A 22,152-nucleotide genomic window follows, 5' to 3' on the forward strand; every position below is an offset into this window, starting at 1 on the left:
CCCATGTATATACTTGAAAAGGAAGTTGGAATTTAGATATGAGCATTCTGCAATTCCTCTTGCAAACCCTTTTACCTGCTTTGCTGCAGTCACCGTGCCCCATTACTTACAGCCTTGGAAGTGAATGCGCTGACATGGCGTTCTCGCATTTAGGCATTCTGTGCAGCTGAGTCAGGAGAGAGTTGATTGTAACCCACACCGGCTTAGGAGGGTTTATAATTCTCTTTTTGGAGCAGAGTGGGGACCAAAAAGCATATTGATTCCTGTGGAGCTATCTCACCTTCCTGGCTACCTGATAGCACTGCTGGGAGCTCCTCCTGCTCGGTGGCTCAGCATGACACTCACACTTGTGTCTGTGGGAGAACACCGCCATGTCCAGCACCTGGATGCATGGGATTTTATTCATACCCCAATTATGATTTGTATTTGGCAGATAACAATATCAGCTGAAAATTGTATATCAGCAAAATGCCTTTGAAGCTATACTTTAACTTACAACTCAGAAACTTCTGCTTTTTCCTTTATTATTTGATTTACCTTAGAAAAGGAGCTGAGATAATCAATACAAAAATGAACCACTGACTATAACATTTCTTAGGGAGACAAGCTGCAGAATGAGGTTAGTTAAGCGAAAACCAGTTATCCTTCTTTTCTATTTCTGTGAAGTAGCTCTTTTATTTCTCAAGGGAAATCATTGCTCATTCTGGAGAAGCTAAATTGAAATGTTTCTCTGAATTAGATTTCCTCTTGAAAATAATGGTTAAATCCTCCCTTTACCCCATCAGCCTTAGATTCCAACCTTTCTGGAAGCCAGCAATTTGTGGAATTGGTGGGGAACATGCATTTCCTCCTAAGTGCCCTCCTTACTCCGCTGAACTGTAGACTCCAATGTCTCCAGTTTTACAGAAATTTACAGGAATTTTCTTCTGCTCTTCAGCTGACATTCATTTTGATGAGGATTCCAAGGGAATACTGAATTGGCTAAAGAAACTTTCACTGTAATGCCTTCTAGCACGTTACCTTTCTCCTCTAGGCTATAGTTCAGCTGACATACAGCCAACCAGAGCCAGGGAGTTTTTACAAACCATTATAAAAAAATCTCAAAATTATGTTAAAATACACAACAACTGAGTTTCCTTGGCTCCTCTTTCTCCTTATTTGTTGCTAACAGCAATATTTCTCCCTCATTTACTGGTAACAGGAGTCTGAGTTTCAAACACGTCTCACCTCCAGTTTTAATTCACTGTTGAAATATGAGAGAAATCTGTCTGTCAAACAAAAAAAAGAAAAAAACCAACACAGTATCTTAGAGTTTATTTTGAATACTTTATTAGCATGGAAATGAGGGCTGCCTTAGATCTTAAGGTTTATGAACAGCACTTTCTGCTATTTGTTGCTTATTTCAAGAAGAAAGCCACAGAAAGATGCATCCAACAGCAGAGTTGCTAAAAGGCTGATACCCACCTAACAGCACAGAGTAAAGCAACCATTTCCTAACAGAACTCAGCTGAAGTGATGATTTAGCTCCCAATTAATTCAGATGATTCTTCTCTTTGAAGTTTATTTTCATTAGCTGACATTAGCTGACATCTGCATATTCCTAGCACAAAATGTAACAAGACGTAGGTTTTTGAAACATTTTAATAGGAATTCTAGATTTTGCCTTCTGTATGGCAGGCGAGTGGGCAAATACTTATCTATATAAATCCATATAATTTCACTGGCTTCAGTAGAGATATGCAAATCTGCATCAGATGACAATTTGTTCTATCTTATGTAGCTGAAAGCAAATGTGAGATGATTTTAGTTTCAAAATGTATTTGAAAAAAAGTTTTTGGCTGATTAGCTGGTAGGAAGGATATTGAATCCAGACATACGGCTAAATCCCAAGCAGCACTGTGCCAGCATGCTGTGAGTCACACCTGGGAAAGTTCAGAAAAGTTTGCAGTGCTGTAAATCCTAAGTGGAGAGAGAAGAAGGAATAAAATAAGAATTTTATCAGCATTTATACAGCACCCTGGGTTAGGATAGGAGGGCAAGACTTTGGCAAGATAGTGTGCTTTCGTGATTCACTGCTACATAAAAGAATTTGTTTTGCTGAAGTATTATTGGAAATACTATGGATGTTATGCTTGTCATAAAAGAACATAGAAACCCACTGTGTCTGAGCTATTATCCAGTAGATTATTCTTCCTTGTTAGTTCTGAAGGATGTATATGAAGATATTTAAAACCACCATATTGATTAGGGTGTTTGCTGTAATCCTCTGATTCATTACTGAAGTTAAGGTGCTCATGGGAAACTTAGTTACTCAATATAACATGTTCTAGCAATATTTTATTTTCCCAATACTTTTAATTATTTTAAGCTTTGCCTTTCAGTTGATTTCTCCTGTATCCCATCTCAGTTCAATTAGCCTTTACTAATTTCTTGCCTGCTCAGTCCTAGCTCTGATCAGCCACCAGTTTGTTGCTGGGCTGCCTTCCCATGCTGCACTTTTGGAGCTTTGTTGAGAGCAGCTACCATCCTGCCCCTGTGTGCTGCTCGCTGGCAATTGTTACCAACATCTCCAGCTATACTTTAGGAGTAAGCGGATGTGCATTAATCTGAATGGGAGGCAGTGGTAAAGTGCCCTGTTCTTCCTGTAGCCAAGGCAGATGCACCAGAGAGCAAGCACTTCTCCCCCACACTGTTCCTGCTCTCCTGGGGACAGCAGAGGATTTGAACTCAGCTCTGCATTCTGCTGACAGACTGTGGATGGGAAGTGTCTTTCATGCTTTGTGGCACTGTGACTGAAAGACCAACATCTCCTGAACATGGTATTGAGCCTTCTGTCATTATTAGGGCTGTTGTACATCCATTGTCCTTACATAGCACAACATTTAGACTGGAAATGGTCTTTGGAAATTTGGGATTCCTTCTGTGAAAGCAGGTGAACCGGGTTCTTCAGTAGTCATTTACTCCATGCTCTGCACTGGGCCTTTATTAGCAAAGACATTTCTGATTTTCCTTTATTTTAATTTAAAACTTCAAGTACTTAATGCAGACTGGTTCACGGACCTGACGGCTCTGAGTATGTGTTCTGTGCTGTTTTTTCTCCTCTCAGTAGTGTAGAGCATTACGTTCTGCATCCTTGCCAAACAACTGTGGAGGTACCAACAGCCCTGGGCATATGTGAACAGTGTTTCCCAACATTAAAATAATTTCTTTAAAGTGCAAGCAGAATAGTTTGTGTTTGCAATCTAAACTTCGGCATTCCTGCATCTTTTCCTGAATGCAAACAAGCTTACGAAGTTTTGGAATAGTGTTTATTTAAAATGCAGTCTGTGTCTGCATATTAGATACATCTGCATATCAGATGCAAGCTCTCCACAAACAATTAGGAGGCAAAGCCATGAATTTGTTGTCTGACAGACAATTTTCTTCTAATCTAGAACAACACTATCTGTTGTAGATAAGATGGGACCCTTCAAACATACACTATCACTTTGCATTTCAAGTGCATGGGAAGAGGATTTCAAAGTTGGGAAAACCCCTGTATTGCATATTTTAAGAGAAAGAAAAGAGAGGAATTACACAGAGTGGAGCTCAAAGATTTTCAAAAGGGTTCAGGAAAAAAATATTAAGCTACTTTATAGTCACAGCCTAAAAATAATTAATTGAATATACTGGCCTCATGGCTAGTATATCTACATCAGCAACTTGGCATCTGGCTCTCATAAGTAAGCTAAGGAAATATTGTGCAAGTGAGCCATGAAGTGAAGAAGCAGTTGCCCCTAAAGTCATTCTCAAAATGTAAGCATCAGTTGTGTACTATCAAACTGGGAGGATGTTTCAAGCGGGTTCCTGAAGGGATCTGACCTCAGCTAAAATCTATTAAATAGGTTCATGAACAAAGTGGATAATAGTAGAACCAAAAATTATTAAGACCGGAAAAGACTTGTAAGATCATCAAGACTAACTGTAAAATAACAATAACTGTGAAATAAAGGCTCATGAAATGAGGAAAAAAAAAAAAAACCACCAAGAAACAATAAGATAGTTAAAAGCATTTTGAAGAAAAAGTTTGGAATTGAAGATAATCTTGAAAAATCAGGCAGCTTAAAATCAGTAAGATAAAATTCAACAAAGGTAAGTGCCAAGTACTACCCAGAGGAAGGAGAAATCAAATCCTCAAATGAGAACAGACAATTTATAGCTAGGAAGCAAAATGTTTTGAAAGGTTATGAGGATTACACTGGATTACAAATTCATATACTAGTCAGTATTGCAGTGAGGGTGAAAGAGCAGGCACACCTCAATGTACTAACAGAGAATTTTGTGTAGCCTGAAGGAGATGCATAAAGAGCCTTCTCTGGGACACCTAGAGAAATAGGCTAACAAAATGGAGACAAGAAGAGAACAGCAGGACCAATGAGAGTTTTAGAAGTCATAGCATTAGGAAAATTGAATAATTTAGCCTATCAGAAAGAAAAAAAGAGAGTAAATCAAGGTGGTCTTCTGCAGACAGACACCATCTAATGGTGAGAAGAAGAAAGGGAAGAACCAAAGAAAGTAAAGATTAAGTCTATGTAGTTGGTGCTAAGGTTATGAAGATTGGAACAAAGTAGTTAGGGTGTCTGTGGAGTCTACCTGGCAGCAAGTGTTTTTGAGAGAAAGGTAGGTCAGCTCCTGGCAGAGATGGTCTTGCAGCACACTGTTCAGCCCCAGCATGGGAGGGCTGCACTGAGAAACCTCTTTGGACTTCTTCTAATCCAATATTTCTAAGAAAGCACCACTGGGTTTGAACTTCTTACTACAGGTGAACTTTAACTGATAGCTAAGCGTTTGCTGCTTATTTCATCAGTTTCTAAATAACAACTCTTACATTCTGCATTTTGGCTACTTTTTTTTTTTTTTTTTTTTTTTCTTTCTCTCTGAAATATTTCTGCAGTGGTTTTAATTCATTTGTGGTTGAAAACAAGAGAGCTAATGAAGCCAGGTCTCCAAGAGATTTCCGTTCACTCTCACTCTTGCCATCTGCAGCTATAAACCCAGCATCACTCCTAGCCCCAGTGTACTCTGCACTGTATGTTACAACATGAACAGGACTCCCATCTCTGCCTTGACATTCTGCATTCCCCACCTCCAGCTCCCTCTGCCATTCCCTATTATGCGGGAGGAAGAGCATGTGATTCTCCTGTTTTGGGGTGTACTGATATTTACTGGCCAATATAAGTGGCCAGACGAAAGGCCAAAGAGAACATGCAGCTGTAGAACTTGTCCTGTAGCCTTTCGCACAGTGAGAAAACATGGGTTTCTTTCTTTGATTCAGTTTATATTTCACATTTTTGAATACCGTAATTATATTAATAAATATTTTGTTTCTGTCTGAGAGAGATACAACAAATTACTCTCAAAGTTTCAGCATTTAATTAGTGTTTTTACTCTATCATCTGATATGTATCACCTGATTAGCTTAGAACAAAAATTAATAAATGAGTCTTTAAATAAGTTTCACAGCTACATTATCCAAGTGGTTTTAAAAATGGAATAATTCTGGCATGAGCATAGTTCAGATAAACCAAGATCTTGCACATAGGCTGTATTTGAAGAAAGTAGGTTACATTTACTCTAATCTGTTAAAAACTGCTAACATTTTGCACTGCTATTTTTTCTGCACTGTAATTAGACTGAGGTTGAACTCATACAATATCTACATGGAGATTCTGGCGCAATAGGTAATGCAGTCAGTCAAGATGCTTCATGTACTTGTGCATGGCTTTGTGGTTGGAACAACCATGATGGTTCAGACATTTCAGATGTGCAGGACAGCAATCAGATCCTGCTGTATCCCTGCTGGTGGATGGGCCGAAGCAGTTCCACTGCAGTCCCCTAGATGTGGGTGGTGAGTGGTAGGCTTTGGGTACCACAACATAGGTTTTACAAAGCTGTAAGTAGATGCACATTTGCAATTACGTGAAATCTGTATCTTGTTGTGGGCTTGGCTGGATATCATGGCTGTTTGTGACTGCAGGAAGAAGCCTTGGAGGACAAAGACAACTCTTCTGACCCTCTGTGATGCAGAAATAGCACCAGCTGCCCTGGCACGCTCAGCAAGAAAGTCCTCCAGTAGACCTCCCATCTTTCCTCATATCTTGGTAACAGAGAGAGCAAACACATCACACACTAGTGGAACAGGAAAGACAGAGCCTTCTGACTCCAGATGCCCCAGAATAGAGAGAAGCTCGCAGCAACTGGAGTTGTGCCGTGGCCCATTTGGCTGCTGGCTCCTGGCAATGGTTTGTGCTGGGAACAAGAGCTTCATGGGGGTTGACGGAGAAGGAAAAGGGGGTGCAGGAGAGGTGAGTACTTCTGGAGAAGGGTATTTGAGAGGACTCCAAAGAGATGAGGAAATAAAGGAATTTACGAGTACTTTAGAAGGATGGTTGATTATTGAGAGAGCGCAGGAAGATGGTCATTCTGCAGGCATGGTGCCATTCAGGCAGGTGTCAGAGGTCAGGATCTGGAAGGGAAGCGCACTCAGCCAGCAGCTGACTCTGGGCTGTCTGTAGCAGTAAGGGAACCTGCACAGGCCCATAGTGAAAAAAAGTGCTTGTTTAATCACTGATACCTCACCAAGTAACTGATTCCACGTTAGCTTAGCTCAGCCCTGACAGCTATTCCTTCCAAAAGCCCCATTTCTCACTTAGCCACAACAAACAATGCATCCTCAGGTATTTGTTCAGTGCAGAATTTGAGGCACAGATTCCCTATGCTGTGCTAAACTGTAAATAGCAGCGTCTGAGCTGCTCAGTGTATTGCTTTCTAAATAACCTCATAGGCTGTTCACTGAGGGGACTTTCATTACATGTAAATTATTGTTTAACAGAGAATATCTACTGTGTGCAAGAAAAATTTGGACTGCAAAGTTATTCAACCCTCAGCTGTTAGGCTATTCCTTTAAGAATAGTTTCAAATAATTCTAAAATAAGAGCATGTTTTAAAGCAGCAAATATATCTTGTCAGGGGTTTAAAATTAGATCACATTCTGCAGAGCTGAGATCTGCTCTTTATAGGATGTGCATGCACATGTGTGTGTGGGAGAGGGGGAAGGATCTCTTTACTACTCCTCTGTTCCTCACTCTGCAATTCCAAAAGGGAGTTTTAGATCAAGCCAGAATGGAGTTAACTGCACGCCATCTAAAATCCACCCTCTGCCGACGGCCTCCTCACGGACACCCGATCCAAAGTACCAGGCGGGACAATAACTTCGCATTAAAACAAATGCAAACTTAAGCGCGGGCTTAAATACAGGCTTCTCCCGTACCTCCGCGGCGCCGACGCTTCGACCGCCCCGCGCCCGCTTCAGCCAAACGGCCGCTGCCCGCCACAACGCGGCTGCTCCGCGCCCGGCCGGCAGGTGTCGCTACCACACTCCCCGCGCGGCCCCGCAGCGCGGCCCCGTCCCGCGACCCTCGTCCCTCGGGCGGGCGGCTCCCTACGGAGCCCCGCCCCGCCCCGCGCCCGCCGCGCCGTGCCGGCAGCAGGTGAGGCGAGGTTCCTCGACGCCTCTTGGCGGTGGCGCCGCCTCCCTCAGCTCCGTCCTCCTGCCCCGTGAATGGCTGCCGGCTGACTGACAGCCCAGGCGGCCACACAGGGCGGCAACTGCTCGCCGTACACCTATAAGGGTCGGCGGTGAGGCGCCGGCTGTGGCGGTGAGCGGCTTTCCGTAGCCGGCGGCGGAGGGAGCCGTGCGCTGCTTGCGGCAAGGGGGCAGTCCGTCTCCGGCAGCGGCGCCCGAAGGATGCGGAGCGGCGGGGCTCGGGCGGCGGCGGGGCGGCGCGGGGGGACCCGCCGCTGCGCCGGGCGCGGGCGCCGCCGCCCCTGCGCGCTCCGCTGGGCAGCACCTCAGTGAGCGCGGGGCCGCGGCGGGAGCGGGCGGGGTTGCTGCCGCCGCTCCCGGTACCGCCACAGGTGACTCGGGGCCGGGGGCCGCTCGGTCGCCGCCGCGCCGCGGCTGCCTGCGCGAAGCCCGGCTTGGCTGATTCCGCCGTGCCTGCGCGACCGGGGACGCCGGGGACATGGCATCGCTCCGGCTCCTTCTCCTCCTGCTCCTGGCCCAGCGCGGGCTCGGAGCCGCGGCCGGCCGAGGGCGGGCGCCGGGAGGCAGGCAGCCCGTCTACAACCACATCAAGAGCCGCGATCCGCCCCCGGCCCCGCGGAGCCGCTCTCCGGAGAGCACCATCTTGGCGCAGCGGCTCGCCGAGGAGGTGCCCCAGGACGTGGCCTCGTTCCTCTACACCGGCGATTCCCGGGAGCTGCGGAGGGCCAACTGCTCCGGGCGCTACGAGCTGGCCAGCCTGGCCGGCAAGTCGCGCTTCGTCTCGCACCCGTCCCTGCACGGCGCCCTGGACACCCTCACGCACGCCACCAACTTCCTCAACATGATCCTGCAGAGCAATAAGTCGCGGGAGCAGAACTTGCAGGAGGACCTGGAGTGGTACCGGGCGCTGATCAGGAGCCTCCTGGAAGGGGATCCCAACATCTCCAGGGCAGCCATCACCTTCAGCACGGAGCCCTTCTCTGCCCCCCAGGTGTTCCTCCAGGCCAGCAGGCACGAGAGCCAGATCCACCTTCAGGACCTGTCCTCCTCCGCTCACCGCCTGGCTAACGGATCCCTGGAAACGGAGTGGTTCCAGGGCCTGAAGCGCAAGTGGAGGCCGCATCAGCACAGGAAGGTCTTGAACACGGGCTCCAAAACTTTAGAGAACAGCTGGAAGAGGCGAGAGGGCTTCACGGCTGATAAGAACCACATCAGATGGTCCTCTCCTTACCTGGAGTGTGAGAACGGGAATTACAAACCCGGTTGGCTGGTGACTCTCTCAGCGGCTTTCTATGGACTGCAACCAAATCTCGTCCCTGAATTCAGGTATGAGGAGGGCTCCTCTGGTGTTCTGTGCAGGAGGGGCATGATGGGTACTCAGTGTTGCCCTTCCTTGGGATGGTTGTGCTGTGCCTCTGTGGTAAGCTTGTAACCCTTTCCACATGCTCAGTCACACCGCAGTGCAACCCCAGGCCTTCCTGTTGAGCGTTGCCTTCATATGCCTTAGGGAGCTGTTGCTCGGTAGCATTGCTTTTATCTCAGTCTATAAAACAGCATTTTCTTCAGCGACTTTCACTAAAACAAGTGTATACGTGGGTTATGTTACTGATGCTTCTGGAGTGGAGTGTATGGCAGGCATTGTGGGTTGTAGGTTATTTCTCTGTAAGAGAAAGATGTTTACTGAGCTGTTATTTCTTACTCTGCTGCATAATGAAAACTAGCTCAATGCCAGCTGTGATTTTAACCAGTTGAGACACTATATTTTCTGGTCTTCAGAGCACATCCACTGTGAGGTGCTCAAGCCTGGTCAGCAGTCAATATGCTTGTAGGTAAATAAGCATTTGCTGCTGCGGTTTTCTCAGTGCATATGATTACAGCCTAAATTGGCAGTTAAGAAGCTTTTGGGGGCGTTGTTTTTAGAACTCCCACCTCATTGCAAAGCTGTATTGATGATGCCTGGCATATGTGAAGACTTGCGTATTTTCTATTTATTCTAGTTATCTCCTGCAGCTTGCCACTGGGCTATGACTAGCAGAGAGGAGGACATAGGGGGACTTGTCTTTTTTGCCTTATTTTGAAAGCAAAAAGAGATGTGGCTGAAGAGTGAGAGCAACCTGTGGGTTGTGGGATATCAGGTTATAGTACCACCATGTGTGTAATGGGGATGATATGCAATTCTGTTGGAACACCCATTGCCCTGAAGCAGCTTTCCTTCTACAGGGAGTGAGGAGAGCACAAATTTTGCTCTCCTCAGTGGTTCAGTAGCAAATGAAGATTTCTACTGTGCTGTTGGCTGTGGAAGAAGTTTTTCCCACACTTGAATTGCCATACAACTGTATGTGTGAACACTTGCTTTTTTTGGCAATCTGAAATTCACTGGGATCAAATAGGTGTGAATGCAGTCCCATGGTCTTAGACATGAAAGCTATCTGAATAAAGAATGGGTGGTTATTTTTCTGTGGAATTACCTGTTGCTCTGGAATTTTCACACTTCTGGGGCTCCTTGTCTGTAGTGTATTTGCTGAATGCCTTGCAAGACCAAAGAACTGTATTGCAGAGCTATGTTGAACCTCAGCAGGTGCGCCAGATGAATTCAGGGTACTTCTTGTAGTCTGAGACCCTTAAACAATCTTAAGGATGCAGGTGAAAGCCAGTGTTGGCAGGTATTTTTCTTACTTGGGGATAGCTGATGTAACAGTGAATGTTTAGGCAGAGGTGGGGTTGCAGCTGCTGGTTGTTATCCTCGGTTATCTGAGGAATTAGATCTTGACATAAAGCTGAACAAAGCCTTGCTGTCAACTTTACAAAGGTTTCTTAATCAGCAGAGCTCAGATCTCAATTTCAGCTCTGTGCCAAGCTCTTGTTCTGGGAGTCATCTTGGTGGTGTAGGTTCCTGCTGTGGTGGTAGTTCTTATGCACAGAGCACACAATATGCTGGGTCTACCTGAGAGTAGCTCTGGCCAACCAAGGCCACCAGTAGAGGTCCTCCTGGGTGCGGGGCACTGCCGTGCTTCCTGAGCTTTCTGGCCTCTTGACCATGTGGAATTCACCTCAATTAAAGAAATAATTTGTTGTTCAGGTACTTTGAAAGACATTCATTAAGCATGTTTAAGCTTAGAGAAGCTCTTGGTGTTTAGGAGACCTTGAAGTGGGTATGCTACAAGGTTGAAGTTCTGTATTGTTGCTGAACAGTTATGACTAAACAAGTTTTTTCTTGTATCAAAACCAGAGGTGAGTAGATACGCAGTTCTGAGAAAATGGCTTGGTGTGTTCTTAGGTGGCTGTGTAAGGAAGCAGATGAAAAAGAACATGCATACTTAATCTGGCAAAGCTAAATGGTGATTCCAGTGCTTCTGGTTTGGAGTATGCTACCTACGAGGTGTCTCTTTAGTAAGCTTATTGTTTGAGATATTGAGAAAGTAACTTTGCAACTCCCATAGAAAATAGTAGATCTGAAATATGCTTCTTGCAAGACTTGTGGAACATCTTAATATTTGTGCAAGTGTTTTTGGTACTTAATAGACATGCAGCTTCAGTGAGTTCCTGAGAGAATAAATGGCTTGAAATCTAAGCATGTGAAATAAAAAGCTGAAACTTAGCTATTAGAATGCTAGTACTAATTGCTATAATGTCCCTCTTGAAACAAGCCTTATTTCCCCTTGCCATCTGTCTGAGTGACACAATGGTTTAGCTTTAAATTCCTATTTAAGGCCATATGGTTAGAAGCAGTGTATATTACTCTCCATCTTTTTCAAAAGCTACATTGGTTCAGCAAAGTATCTCTGAACCATCTGTTAGGAACCCTTCATGGCTCAGTTTACATGCTCCTTCCATTTAATAGTCTGGTATGAGATCGTCCATGGTAGTTTAGTGTTTGCCCCTTTGAAACTAACAGTTTATGTACTCCCTTCTTGGCTGACATTTGGTTTATGGCATAGTACATTAGGGTAAGAAATTGAGCACAATTTTCTCCATGGAAAAATTTTCTCAGACTATAGAAGGAAAAACCACTGCCCCTGCTTCTATTGCTGTAGCAGATGGGTGCATTGCATGGTGTAGCAATGGCTAGTTTAATAAAGGCAAGACTAATAATTACTACTGGTTTTGTTCCTTAAATGCTACTACTGCAGTAGTGTTGTCAATGACTTCTGGAAAGTGCAGTCACAGGCAAAGCATCGCTATTGAAGTGTCAGGGGGGTTGTATTGCTTTCTGTCAGAGGATGTGGCTGTCACAGGCAAGGCTCTTGTGAACACTTGCTATTAGTCTTTCACACAAGGTGTGAGCCAAGCTATGTGAAATGAAGGCCAAGAAGGAGGGAATGTGATCTCTTAAGTTGCCTTGCAGAAGTTTGAGCTGTAGGCCCACACTAAGATGAAGCAGAGAAACCGAAGGCTTGTTAATTTTACCAGTGTCTGAGGCTTGAGGGACCACATCAGCCCAGCACTAAGCTAACAGTGGTGACTCTGCCCAGCTGCTTAGTAGGGCTTGCTGTTGTCTGCTCTCACTGATCTGAGATCTGCCCAAAGGCAGGGACACAGCATTCCCATCAGCTTATACTGCAGATTCAGTCCCTGGGAATCTTCTTGCTACTGCATGAAAGTAATCTGGTGTTAGCTTTTTCCCTTCTCCTTTCCTCAAAACTCTAAGTTGATGTAATTTGCAGTTAGAATTTGCTATCTAATGCATTTAGTTGCCCTACAGCTCTAGTACTGCAGAGGATGGAACATGCTAGCATTTGTCATCCATCAAGTGACCCTTCTCTGCTGTTTCATACTGTACAATGACATGAAGCCACATTGCAGCATGCAGTGATCCAGTTGGTCTCTCTACAGCCCTGCAGTAGAAGTAGAGGGATGTGAAAATCTTCATGCTGTGAATAAGTTCCACTTGCTAAAAGTCCTTACTTGTCCCCTTGTGGGGGAAATGGGAGGTCGTCATTGCTGCAGCAGTCTGGTAGGCCTGTGGAGAGGATTACTTCTTGATCTGGAAGGAAGTGTACAAGTAGTCTGCTACTAGGAGCATGAGCTTTTTTTTCTTTAAAACCTTCCTGGATCAGAGTCCAATCTTCTGCATCACAAGCCCACTTAATGTAATCAGCTGACTCAGCTTCATCTTAAGTAGGTACCTTTCCCTCTTGGCTCTCCACTTCACTGGCCTAAATGGTTGGATAGCTTCTCCTGATTTCTGATCTAAATTCATTCAGTCAGCCTTCATCCATTTGTTTCTGTTCCAAAACAGCCTTCTGTCTGAAATAGCTCTCGGCTGACGTTTTCTGCCCGACCTATTTATAGGCAGCAGGTCCTTCTTCACCTTTGTTTCCCAGGCTAAACAAACCTGCCTTCTCTAGTCTCCTGTCACAAAGCTCTCTGTTGCCATGGTCCCTACTCTCAAGAATTGTTCCAATATTTCTTGAATATGGTTAGTCACATTTCTGTGCAGTGTTTCAGCCTTGTGCAGTGACATCAGTTTTTCCAATCTCTGATGAATGAGCTATTGCTTCTGCAGTTCAGATTGTTCTCTTGTGTGCTACTGTCATTTTCTTTAATGCTGTGATGTAGTATGTCATCGCTTTGGGAAGTGGTCATTGCTTACCTTCATCTAGGAGGTCAGAATATCTCTAGGATACAGGAATACTTTTCCTTCTCTGTGATCTAGCAAGGCCATGTGGCCATGTTTCACCAAATCCAGGACAGTATTTGCAGTCAGTCTCTGAAGGACTGCTGGGAGGATGCTGTGGAATGATGGGTGCTTTGGCAGAAAGGAATATAATCAGCAAGCTGAAGTTTGTCACGTTCTTGAAGAGTTTTGTGCTCTGGAATATCTCTGGGTACCTTCATTCTGAAGTTTAGCTCGATCAACTGGTACAGTTGATCAGTACACTTTCCTTCTGACACTTATTTCTTTTTCTCTAGATTAATTAGAAGGTAATCCTTGGTGCAAATACTAGTATTTAGTGTGCAGTTATATTTAGTTATTCCTTCCCTAAATGAAGCACAACACAGTGTCTTCCACTGTATTATTAAAAGTAACTCTGACCACTCCTGTGCTATCTCATAATGGGATGCTTAGTTATTGAAGGCAAATTCTACCAAGGAGGTAGAAGCATTTATGACAAATAAGTAATTTCTTAGGGAATATACTTCTATATATTTCACAGGTGTTAAATTGATTGGTAAAATAACCATAAAAGTAGGTTTAAAGAGTGCCAGAACATGTAGTTTTGTTTTTAAATATATTTAAGCTCTGACTTTAAACACCTGTTTTTAAAAAAGCATCCCCTTAATCTTTCCAATCTATTCTCAGTATTGAACTGGGAAAACAATTCTCTTTAACTGTTTAAGGAGGCTCACTAAATCTTTGTGACAGCATATATTATTGTATAATCTTGAAAATATTTTGAAGTGGTGAAGCTCATGTTTTGTTCCACAGTGTCCCCTGGCCCGTATAACATGATTGAAGATGTGGGTGGATTTAGAACAGGTTTTAAACATGAAAAGGAATAATTTATTTCCTTGAACTGAACATTTTGGATTTCTATTCTTGAGAAGAGGTGAGAGCCAAGAAATGCCTACTCAGTGATTTATTTCTTTTAATAGAACCTCCCAGTATTTAAGTGTTCTCAGAGCGGTCTGTGATTTTTGTGTCTTTCATATCGGGTCATGGGTGAGAACAAAATCTAGACAATGAAAGAAAAGGAACAAGGAATAGGGTAGTCTTATTAGAAATATGATTCAGCCTTTTTTTTACTTTAGCTTTGGGCCTTGTAAAGAAAGAAGCTAAATCTGACCAGGGGAGGATTGGAACACATACTGTGTGCTATGTAACTGTTGTTGTGAGTGCAGTAAGTTGGAATAAGAACAGTTAGCTTTTTAGGTCAAACTGCTATTTCCCATCTTCTGTTCTTGACCCCATCCTCATGGAGTAATGCTTCCAGCACAGCAGGCTCTCAGAGCCCTTTTGAAAGGAACGGGCATGTTGCAGTTCCTGCATCTGAGATGCAACTCTGCACTCTTATTCTGTCTGTTCATGAACCTGAACTGAGACTGAGAAGTGTTCCCAAAGATAAGAACTAGGATATAGGTGTGTTGGGTTAGTCCTTCTGGCAGGCACTTAGGAGGCAGTATGAAAATGGTGGAAATGCTGAGTTCTCATATCTTGGTTATATCCCATTTTCTAATAAGCAATACAATTTTTTTCAATCTGTGTATCTGAACAAGTATTAATAAGTATGGATTAATCTGATTTCCATGATTTTAGTTTTTAATTTTGTCTTGTATGGTATAATTTGACTTTGGTTTCCATTAAATAGTTATGAGAACATGAGGAGAAATGATTCTTTTCTGTTTTTGTTACCCAACACTCGCTTGGAGATCCATGATTCTTGTGTGTTTCAAAGACACTTTGGAAACCCAAAGAGGACTGGAACAGGCTGCCCAGGGAGGTTGTGGAGTCTCCTTCTCTGGAGATATTCAAGACCCGCCTGGACGCCTACCTGTGCGACCTGGTGTAGGGATCCTGCTTTGGCAGGGGGGTTGGACTCGATGATCTCTGGAGGTCCCTTCCAACCCCTACGATTCTGTGATTCTGTGTGATTCTCACTGTTGGTCAGGTATAGTTGTGTGCAACACTGTTTTCTTTATTGCTTGCCAAGCTTGTTTGCTTTCACCTACCTTTGTTCTGAACCTGTTGAACAAAGCAGGAATAACATCCCCGGCCTTCTGCTGTATCAGTGCTCTCCAGAGCGGTTAAGAAGTAGGAGCTTTGTTGGCTCTGAAGTGTGCAGGGATTTAAAAAAAAATAAAAAATGCTTTCTGCAAATGCTGTCTTAACTCTGAGCTCTTCCTACATCCTGGTGCTCACTAGCCTCTCAGATTTCAGCTGCCTTTTTCTGAGATACCTGGAGATTTTATGCTTCTAACATACTGATCTTAAAATGCTTCTTGGTTTCGATCTCATCTTCTGCTCAAGTTTATGCTCAGTGTTCCTTTTTTGATAACTGGCTTTGGCTTTTTAGTTTTTAGTTTTAAAATTCTTGTACTGACTTTAAATCTGCAGAGTCAGAAGAGTGCTTGTGCAGAGGCTGAGGCCATCCTTCCTGTACAGGATTCTTAGAATTCAAAGCTATTCTTGTTTCTAAGCTCTTTCTTATATCATTTGTGGTACTTTTCCGTGAGGCTTTTTCTCTCTACCTCTTGTTGACCCTATGGGCAGAAATGGGAATACTTCAGAAATGTCAGTTTCTTACTGAACAGCCTGAACTTAGTTCCAAGACCTGTTTCATATGAAGAATCCAATGTAAGTGATATCCTACCATCACTGACACTTCCTCATTCCTAAATGGGGTCGTGCTTAGTCACAGAACTCATCTTCTAGTGAAATTCTCAGCACCCCTTGAAATGTCTAGGAAGTTCTTCAACTAAAATGCAGGGAAGTCCAAGTCCTCAGGCAGCACTGCATGCCATAAATTTGGAGGCTTGATTTTTAAATCCCGTATAATTCTGCTGAAAACAGAGGATTCAGCTTTAAGTATTCAACCCTTGTTAGTACTGTTACAAATGGCCTACAGGGATTTTCTTTGCAGGTGAATCCTAATTCATGTGCCCTCACTGCTATATCTTACTCTTCAGTTCAGTTTATTTTTAGCGAAAGCTGATTCTTCGGTGAAAGTGGGATGAAAAGCAGCAGTTGTGCTGTGGCTAAGGAATTGGGTGAGTCTGTCCTATTAATAAGGAATCAGTGGTAAGTGCCCAGATCAGAATTAAGTTATAAGTGTATCCTAGCAGTCTGAATCTGGTTGTCACATATTGTGAAGGTAATGAGTTTAGGGGCACCTCAGTGATGTATGATCTTGAATCTTAACTTTCAAAAGTAATTTTGAACAGCAGGAAGTTGTTGATCACCAGTGAAACTTGCAGCCAAATCTCAGCTGTTGTCAATTGGACAGCAGGATTTTTTTGGATGGACAGCTGAAGACATTTTGAAGTGGACTCAAGTGTCAAGCAATGTGAGCTATTTGAACACTAAGAATGAGTGCACCAGTTTCTAAAATGAGTGCACAAAGTTTCCTCCCTGAAAACTTTTGCTATGCTAATCGCAGTCTGCATCTAGAGGTGTGGGGATTTGCAGGCTTAGGACATCTGCAGAGAATCATAGAATGGCTGGATTGAAAAGGACCACAATGATCATCTAGCTGCAACCCCCCTGTTATGTGCAGGGTCACCAACTAGCAGACCAGGCTGCCCAGAGCCACATCCAGCCTGGCCTCTAGGGATGGGGCATCCACAACCTCCTTGGGCAACCTCTTCCAGCGTGTCACCACTCTCTTGTGAAAATTCACTTTTCTCATCTCCTGGTTCTATACTAAGGAAGATTTTTGAACAATGACGTGTGGGGATGAGTGGATATGACAGCAAGAATTTAGAAAGACATCTAAATATGAGAGTCGTCTGCTTCAGCACATGATGATTGTGCCTGATGAAAGCCCTGTGGCATTTGTTTGGCTGCATAAGCCCACAATGTTGATAGATATATTTATTTTCCCCCTAGTTTAATGCAACAAATGGTGAAGAGATTTTCATTCTACTGAGGCATGCAGGGCTCATGCTTACAAAGGTTTTAGTGTTATCTCATTTGACTGATGAGAAATTACATATGCTTTTCTGGTGCTTTTGAAAGGCTTCATTTGACTTGGAGAGATTTTTCTCCCCAGTATATGGCATTAAATGAACTGCTTTATATATTCTCCTTTATTTCTATATTTCAGAAGGTTTCTACAATTAGTAGACATAGTGCTCTTTGTATATAGAGCGTATTAGCAGAACTGGCTACACTGTTATACAGATCTTGGTCACAGAGTTGGTATCAGATTGTCTTGTTTGCTTATAATTCTTACAGATACAGCAATAAGGGAACAAGTCTAGGAGACAGTTTGAATGCCTGCTTAGCTGAGCTGTAATGGCCTCTGTGCCAAAACCTTCTGAAGATCTAGAGGACAAAGATGCTGTTTATCGCCATTTAAATGTTGGCAGGCTGTTTTGTGCAGTCCTGGCTTAAGCTGGATTGGGAGAGCAGGAAGATGTTCCTTCTGGTCATCTGTGATGTGACAGCATGGGTGAAATTTCCTCTGTAGGTACTCATTTTACAACATGTTACAATGAAATATTATAACTACAGAAACTATCAAGATAGGTGCTAGGTTGGAGAAATAAGCTTAAATCAATTTCTGGCATGGATTTTGAGGCAAACAGAATGCTGACAAACAGTGGTACTGGAAATTAAGACAGAAGCAAAAGCCTCTTAAATCAAACCTCTCATCTGACAGAAAATCCTTGATGACATCATCCTTCAATATTATCTGTTACGTACAATTCAGCTAATTCTTTCTATCTGTAGTTGTCTAAAATGTCAAACATGAACTTGTAATCTTTGTCTTTTTTGTGTGAGGGCTGTAAAATCATGGCAGGAAACAAATATTTATAGTTATAAGGAGATTAACCAAATATACTTACTTGCCAGATGGTCCACAATTACCAGTAATATTGTTATGAACTTACCAGTGTGGCTTGGGTTCAGCCAGCAGCATTGTCAGCATGAGTGAATGTGTTAGGCTGACAAGCTGAGTCTACCGCTGTACTGTTGACATTTGTCTGGATGACTTCTATTAAGTAGCAGAGCTACAATTATTTCCAGTTAGTTCAATAAATGTAGCACTTAAAGGTAGTTCTGTATACATACTAGGAGGTTGTGTTCTTCCATATGTTCAGTTTTCCAAATGCTGAATCAAAAAATAACTGGAAATGTGGGTGGTTAATCAGATTGTGCCAGCTCCTGTATTAATCACAGATGAATTTCAAAAATGTATCATCATGTACATACTGATGTACTCTGTGTAATAACGGTGGGGTATGAGTCTGAGATGCTTTAAAATGGCAAAGCATCCCCAATGAAAGCAGTATGTCTGTACTATCATGATGCCTTCTGTAAATGCCACACATACACTTTAAACCTTTTGCTTTTGAAAGCATTGTGCATCAAGTCGTTGTAATACCTATCTCAGCAGAACTGTGATGTCATGGTGAAACATAAACATTACAGAAGTACAGTGAGAAAGGACTGATGTGTTAGGAAAGCCTAATAACTTTCATGAGAGAGTTTTTTTTATAGTCCTACATCTGAACTGCCCTTCATTCCTGTAGATCTTCACGACAAATTCTTAAAACTCAAAAATAACTGCAGATCTGTATCAGAAGTTCAGGTTGTGCCACAAGAACAGAAGATGAGAAGAATAGGTAGGAAGACAAATATTTGCATTAGATCATGAGCATGGGCTTTGTGGAAAGGCAAGTGTTCTTGTAAGCAGATTTTGCACAGAAATTCAAATGAAAGATGTATTCGTTAAAGTTAGAATACTTTGTCCTTTGGAAGAAGGATGGTGAAAGTATGTTGGTAACTGTTAACTTTCTAGCCTGCATGGACAAAACTGAAATGTAAAATGGAAATGCACAAGTGGTGAAAGCATGGTCAGTAATCCTATTAAGATCAGGACAAGGATGGGGTTTGGCCGCTCTGGAGTTGAATCTGGCAAGAGACAAAAAATCTTGGCTGCTCTTCTTATAAGTGCATTAGCAACAAAACAGACTTCAGGGAAAAGGTGGGTCTGCTGCTCAAAGGGATGCTGCCCTTGGATAGAGGACGTGGAAAAGGCCAGTTTTACCAGGTAGCAAACTCTTGATGGGGTGGAGAGAGTGCTTTGTAATTACTTCTCCTGTTCTAGCAGTGATCAGTTTACTCATAACTTTCATTTTTGTATCTCCTCTCATGCGTTTGTGGAGGAAAAGTTTCTTCTATCACTTAAAAACAAAATGTATGCGAGTATGTTTCCTGTAAAGGAAACAAATCTACTTCCCTATGGTATTCAGAGAGTCTCAGATGAGGCTGTTGCAGGTCTTCACTTTTTTCCTTTCCACACCAGCTGTCAGCTGGTTTCTTTAGAGCAGTCAGAATGCTTGAAACACTTGTCAAAGTGTTTTTCCATAATCCATAGAAGACAAGGAGCTGCTTTAACCCCAGTCCTTCTGACTGCAGCCAAGCTCACTCTGTGGAGCCATAAGGAATTCATTAACTTATGGAGCAGGTCCTATATGTTAGTATAGTATAACCAGCCTATATGTTAGTATTTATATTCAAGAAGGTCCAATATTCAAGAATATGCCAAAAACCTACCTAGTGGGATCTGCATGTGACCTGTTGAGAAATGAATTGCATCTGTTCATTTATGCCCTATGGGGCAGATACCTGTCACTGTGTTAAAATAAGCTGATAATCCACTGATGGAAGCATAGTACAGAGCCCTATGGTGTACAGTGTGACTGCTTTTCCTTTGAGGTCATTGGCCACCTGCAGCATGGGTGGAGTGGCTGACTGTAGAGGAAGACTAATTCCAGCAGTTCCTGGCCCAGGCTCATGTTCAAAACAAGTGTAAGAAATGCACAAAGCTGTAAATTTCCAGGAATATGGCATGTACTATCTCAAGCTGAGTTTGTCAGAACCAATGTTTTCATTTGATGATACTGGATACTCTCAGAAATTATTTAAGTTCTCAGCAGGAGGCAGAGAGAAGGGGGATGAAGAGTGTCTGTGCTAGCTTCCTTTAGGTATGTATTTTCCTGAGTCTTAATCAGGTCATTTAAATAATGATCCTCTGTGTCTCCATTGACTGTACAGCATGTCTGAAGATGTCATGGGCACTTGGCAATGCTGGTGCCAGATATGAGGGAGCAGTGTTGTCCTGGTTTTACTTTATGCTTGTTCTGATTTTGTTCTGAAGTGACTCCTCAAATATATGGCTCTGCAACATTGTTATTCCGTTTCTTACATATACACTGCTTTGACAAAAGGAAGCAACATGTTTTAAAGTGAATGAGGTGACTGAAATAGTTCAGACTGCTGTAGGAAGCATGTCTCTGGGCTGCAGGGGCACAAGCAAAGCAGCCTTTTCCAGGATTGTGATGGGGCTGCAGAGATGTATGGGCCCTGCTCTGTGGTGGTGGGACCATTTGGATGGTGTTTTCCTCTGGGATGTGCAAACATGAGGAGATTGCCACATGCAATCCCCAAGGCAAGGGGAAATGGGCAAAGTTGTATGCATTGTCTGTCCCATCAGAAATGGGGATATATTGGAGTGAAAGTAATCTGCAGATGCTTGTAGCTTTCTGGAATTGGGAAGGATGGAAATAAGGCTTTTCTGTGGGGGAGAACGTGGCATTAGCATATGCAGCCATGGTGGTGGTTAAGCAAGGAGAATGTGAGTTGCCCTGATTTAATTCTTTATTGTTTCTTGTGTATGAAGTCACTGGAGAGTTGGTGTACATCTGGGTAGAGTACAGAAAAGACTTCTTGCACAATTATTTTGGCAATAGCATTCCCTGGAGCAAAAGGGAGATGTCATTGACATGGCAATCTTGCCTGGTGCTGGGTACTGCCTGGCCCTGATGCTTGGTGTGCTTCTGGGGTAGGCTGGTGGGGCTGCTGGTGTCTGAGACAGAAGTGTAGGTCATCCACTGTATTTTAGTTCTTTGCTGCATTGTAAAATGTGAAGGGCATTAAATTATTGGAGTGGATAACTTACTCATACCTTTCACCTCACATCTATTGTGTGTGTGAGATTTAGAGTTTTTGTAATGCATCTCAGTAAGGTCTAAAATAAGAATCTGTCTGCAGGCTTGGCTTTGGGAATGTGGAACTCCTCATTTTTCTTTTTAGACACTTCATCAAATTCTGTATTTAGAAGAAAAATGTAGTTCTGCTTTGCAGGTTATAGCATCGTGAAGAAGTTTAACATATTGATGTAGTCACTGTGTTCAAGGCTGTTTTCTCTTTTCCAGAGGTGTTGTTAAAGTCGACATAAATCTGCAGAAGGTGGATATCGACCAGTGCTCGAGTGAGGGGTGGTTCTCAGGAACACACAGGTGTCATCTCAACAACTCTGAGGTACGTTTGTAGGGAACTGAGCTATGCTTCAGTTAAGTCTTTCCACTGTTAATTGTTTTTGTAGAAAAAATGCTATGATTTTAAAGACTTTGTGGTTTATAAGCTGCAAAGATCTTTTCATGCAAGATGCTGTGACTGAGTTTTAAAAATGCTTGCATTTCAGGAATATTGATACTAAGTAAAACAAGGTAAGTTATTGTACAGAAACATCAGCTTACAGGATAGTGAAATGATTTATGAAATTCTTCATCTGACTTGAACTATTTTACATTAAATGCCTATTTTCATTTTAAGTGTATTACTTTTGTCTGGCCAACCTTGTGGAGTACAGTAAAAGTAACTGAGATGCTTGGTTGTGTTCATTCAGAGTAGCTTGGTCTCTTTGAAAAATGGAACACGAATACCAGAATTGGATATCATAATTGTTCTTTAATAGAAATGTCAGTATTTTTACAGAGCTAATTAAATGTTTATGTCCGATTCCTTCCTGCTTCCCTTTTCTCCTCAGAGCCTGTGTCTGGCTCCCTCTGTCAATGTATCATATGATTGGCCAGACTAAATGATCTATGTATTCAAT

The 22,152-nt window shown here is 42.9% G+C and overlaps 1 protein-coding gene across 1 annotated transcript in view; it reads left to right on the plus strand.

Moving 5' to 3' along the window:
• Positions 1-7,893: 7,893 nt before the first annotated feature.
• Positions 7,894-22,152, plus strand: part of GPR158 (G protein-coupled receptor 158) — a 179,766-nt gene continuing 165,507 nt past the window's right edge. Inside the window, exons 1-2 of the mRNA XM_031614314.2 lie at positions 7,894-8,911; positions 21,470-21,575. Coding sequence (XP_031470174.1) covers positions 8,064-8,911; positions 21,470-21,575 — 954 coding nt within the window. The 5' untranslated portion in view covers positions 7,894-8,063. The remainder of the gene's footprint in view (positions 8,912-21,469; positions 21,576-22,152) is intronic.

This window comes from Phasianus colchicus, chromosome 6, assembly GCF_987193195.1.
Source record: "Phasianus colchicus chromosome 6, bPhaCol1.hap1.1, whole genome shotgun sequence".
Lineage (NCBI taxonomy): Eukaryota > Metazoa > Chordata > Aves > Galliformes > Phasianidae > Phasianus > Phasianus colchicus.